Raw genomic sequence first — 3899 nt, 5'->3', positions numbered from 1 at the left:
CTTCTTTCTTTACTAGCTAAGCCATCTCTTCTAGTTTAGGTTTAGCTGCTCTCCTCATATTCTGATCCCCCTGCTCTTCCCCCTTGAGATGGCAGTAACCCCACACTTCAAGAGAACATCTGTGTGCCCCGAGGATGTTTGCACATCATTCATTTTCTCCCCAGGCCAGTCAGAGAAGCAGACACTGCCAGGGAAGTCTGCTGTGAAATCTCTCTCTCTCTCTCTCCATTCTCCTCCCTCTCTTCTACATCCCCAGACAAAACAAGAAACCACCAGCTTCATAAAAACAGCGTACACTTTAATTCAAGTTGACAGGTGGGAAGAGAGCTAGGATTTGCATCCAAGGATGTCCAGATGAGAAGACTGTGTTGCCGAGAGGGGCAGGGAGGGCAGAGAAGTTTGAATGGCCTGGTAGCAGAACTGGGCGAGGAGCAGGGGTGTAGCCACACAGTGCAATATTGCCAGGGCTTCTGCCAGGTCCAGCAGCATGTCCAGGGTCTGCTGGGCCAGACATGTTGACACCGCCATGGCCCTGGACCTCACCAGGGAGTCCAATGCCAGAACCATGCCCTGAGGCCACCAGAAAATGAACCAGACATATAGGATATTAACCCAGGGACATGGCCCCCTGCCCAATGCCTTCTTCAGCCCCTTGGCTCCCAACAAACCCAGTGGCAACAAGATGAAGATGGCAAAACAGGCTGCAGCATGTATGTACCGCAAAATTTCCCATTCCCCGCTGAAGGTCACTGTGCAGAGTCCATGGGAAGTGTCACTGCCCAGCGTGATTGGCAGTGACAATAGGGCAGCCACTCCCCAAAGTCCCACACTGATCCCCAGCCTGAGGCCTGGGACGTGACCTATACCCAGTTTGGGGCCCAGGCAGGCATGGCACCCTATCAGCAGAGCTTGGGCAAAGGCTGAGCCATACGAGACCAAGTGAGCTAGGTGGCAGAGGGAGGTGATGAGGGCCCCACTTAGCCCCCGTGCCAGGATGGGCACCATAATGCTGAAGAGAGCACTTCCCACAGCCAACTGCACCAGGATAGGCCAGTTCTGGTAGACCTGACGGGGGAACAGAGGTCTGAGAAATGCGTAGAGGACAGCTCCACTAATCAGGATGCCAAGGACACTGGCGAGGATGAAGAAGGGCAGTGAGGAGTCGTCTAGCAGGATACAGGAGTGGCAGGGTGCAGCTGCTTCCACATCGGTGAAGTTATAGTCTGCATCGTACGTCTCAAGAAATTCACTCCAAATCTTGTCTTCAATGGCCAGTTTAGTAGAGTTGTCATCAGCCACCTGGAGGACATTCTCAGAAGGGGCAATCAGAACATCTAGTTACCTCACTGAAGGGTATCCTGGGAACCGAGGGCAAGAGGTGGGGAGAGAAAGACAGTGGGGAAGTGGGGGCTGGAAGAGCTGGATGGAGTGGGGATGGTGGGAGAGGACAAGGCAGGACGACTCAGGAGGAGCAAAAAGTCGTAGAAAAGCAAGGGAAGGGCCTCCCCTGGTGGTCCAGTGCAGGGGGTGCGGGTTCGATCCCTGGTCGGGGAGCTAAAATCCCACATGCCTCGCGGCCAAAATACCAAAACATAAAACAGAAGCAATATTGTAACAAATTCAATAAAGACTTTAAAAGATGGTTTGTGTCCAAAAAAAAAATTTAAAAAAAAGAAAAGAAAAGCAAGGGAAGGGGAGTGGACAGGACTGGGAGAGCGGGGAGGGGGGAGGTCTGGATGGAACTGACAAAGATGAATGAGGAGGACCTAGGACACTGAGGTAAAAAGAGGAGAAGGAAAACAAGGGAAGGGACAAGAGATGAGAGAAGGATAGAGGTATACAGACCCAAGGGGCAGACAGAAGGAGTGGTGGGGGGGCAGAGAGGGAGGGGCTGTGGGCTCAGACCCACACTCACCGGGTGCAGACAGTTCCCCATGACACTGCTGGGCTCAGGGCAGGCAGAGAGATGGGCTGGGATAGTTCTGTCAGTGGCTGTGGTTCCCAGATAAGTGCCAGGGACTAATGAAGGCCATTGGCTCTGGGCAGGGCTATGGGGCGGGCAGTGCAGGATGGGGATGCATTCAGGAAGTCTTTACCCCACGCCCACTGCCTTCCTGAACCTCAGGACCACTTGAGGCCCTGGCCCAGGGCTTCCTGTTTTGAGGGTGGATTCCACTGGTGGGGACCTGCGCTCAGGAAAGGAAAAAGGTGGGGACCAGAAGGTGGGTATTTTCCCGAAGATGGAAAGGGAGACTTTCTGAAGGTGGAGAAGCCAGGGGGTTCCCAGCATAAAGGGATTCTTCAAGCACAAGGAAGGAAGAGGGGGCCAGAGGTGAAGTGTGAGACAGAGATAAGAGATGTGCTGGGAAGTTGGAGGGAAAGGGCAGCTGATGGCTCTCACTGCTTCTCTGTCCCCTTGAACTTGATCCAAGGAAAGATAGTTCAAAAGGGACGTGTTTGTGGGAGGGGGTGTTAGTGGTGTTTGTGGCTGGATCCATGTGATGCTGGCAGCCTGAGCCACATGTGTGCGAGCAGGGGCTCTTTGTGTATCAGTCTGGGTGTAGGAATGTACTTACTTATCTGTTCTTGTCTGTGTGTGTGGCTGTGTATCCTGTATATCATATCTTAGTGCTAGGTTTTAGGCAGGTGTCTTGGTGTGTGTACTGCTATCTCCAGGTCTGGGTGTTTCAGTGTGAGAGGAGGGAGGGCTTGGGGGCAGCTGTCAAGGCTGCATAATGAAGCTACTTCAGGGAGCAATTGGGCACTTGCCCAGCCACCTATGGGCACAGCGAATGCATCTTCCATACCAAGCAGAACACATGACGTGACAAGTTAAAGCAGGCTCTGGGGGACAATGGGACAGCATATTTTAAAATGGGACTGTTGCCTATGGGGTAATCTCTATTCATATTTCTGTTGGGGGACATAAAAGCTCTGGAAATGCTACACTGGCCTGGCATCTTAGCAAGATGTAACGTTTCTTGTGGTGGGGGAGAGCTATTTCTCTCCAGTTGGCACAGGGAGAAAAGGCGTGTACCCTTCAGGAGGATGCCCCTAAACCGACACCGCTGCTCCTTGGTACCCCCTCTCCCCACCATCCCACTGCTTTCACGTGATCTCTGCTCTTTTGTTCCCTCCACCCCTACCATGCATTTTATTTCCTCACTTGGGGACACTTAGCCTGGACATTGGGAGGGGTGAGTCATGGAGTGTCCGAGCTGGAACGATGAGATAAACAGGGTTGGTTAGGCGACACTGTTTCATTTGTCCAAGAAAGCACGCCATGTGGTAGTCCGTTCTGACCAGTGGTCTTTCCCACTCACACAGCGCCGCCTGGAGGTGGAAGCAAAGGTGCAGAGGGATGGCCATCTTGCTAAGACGGTCCCCTTTCTCCCAGGACTCTAGCTTCAGTTTCAGGTTCAACATGAGGTGGGCTAGAAAGGGAGTTTGGAGGGTCTGCTGAAGTGGTCCCGGAATGGTGTTGGGGGGGGTCTTCTTCTCCAGCACAGCCTGGCACAGGACATGGGGAGCAGTCAGGTGCTGTGGAATGAAAGGACCTGGCCAAAGGGGATGAACACACTTCTCTCCCTTGGAGAATTATATCCATTCCATACAAGATGCCCTGGGGCGAGCAGCACGGCAAGGCACACACCACCCCTGGAGGCGCCACGTGCGGGGGGACCAGCAGAACAGCCCTTACACACACGCATCCCAACAGGAGCAAGGGCGGCAAGAAGGAGGCAGCCGAAGGACACGGATAATCCAGATATATTGAGGGTGGCCCCTCTGAGATTAGCACAGGAGAGTTAGAAAGATTATAAAGATACACGATGCCCTCCCTGCTCCCTGCCCCTCCCCCCACCGACAGACACACACACAGCACAACGGCCCCTCCCCCT

General features: G+C 53.5%; 1 protein-coding gene across 1 annotated transcript; it reads right to left on the bottom strand.

The window, feature by feature from the left end:
* Nucleotides 1-280: 280 nt before the first annotated feature.
* Nucleotides 281-1991, bottom strand: ACKR1 (atypical chemokine receptor 1 (Duffy blood group)). Its single transcript, XM_024751151.1, has 2 exons — nucleotides 1916-1991; nucleotides 281-1299 (listed from the first exon to the last, which is right to left on the bottom strand). The coding sequence occupies exons 1-2, from the start codon at nucleotides 1934-1936 to the stop codon at nucleotides 328-330; spliced, it is 993 nt and encodes a 330-aa protein (XP_024606919.1). The 5' UTR covers nucleotides 1937-1991; the 3' UTR covers nucleotides 281-327.
* Between the last annotated feature and the right edge of the window lie 1908 nt (nucleotides 1992-3899).

This window comes from Neophocaena asiaeorientalis, unplaced genomic scaffold, assembly GCF_003031525.2.
Source record: "Neophocaena asiaeorientalis asiaeorientalis breed wild unplaced genomic scaffold, Neophocaena_asiaeorientalis_V1.1 scaffold315, whole genome shotgun sequence".
Lineage (NCBI taxonomy): Eukaryota > Metazoa > Chordata > Mammalia > Artiodactyla > Phocoenidae > Neophocaena > Neophocaena asiaeorientalis.
The sequence above is the reverse complement of the archived record's forward strand: the minus strand, read 5'-3'. Positions and strand labels throughout refer to the sequence as shown.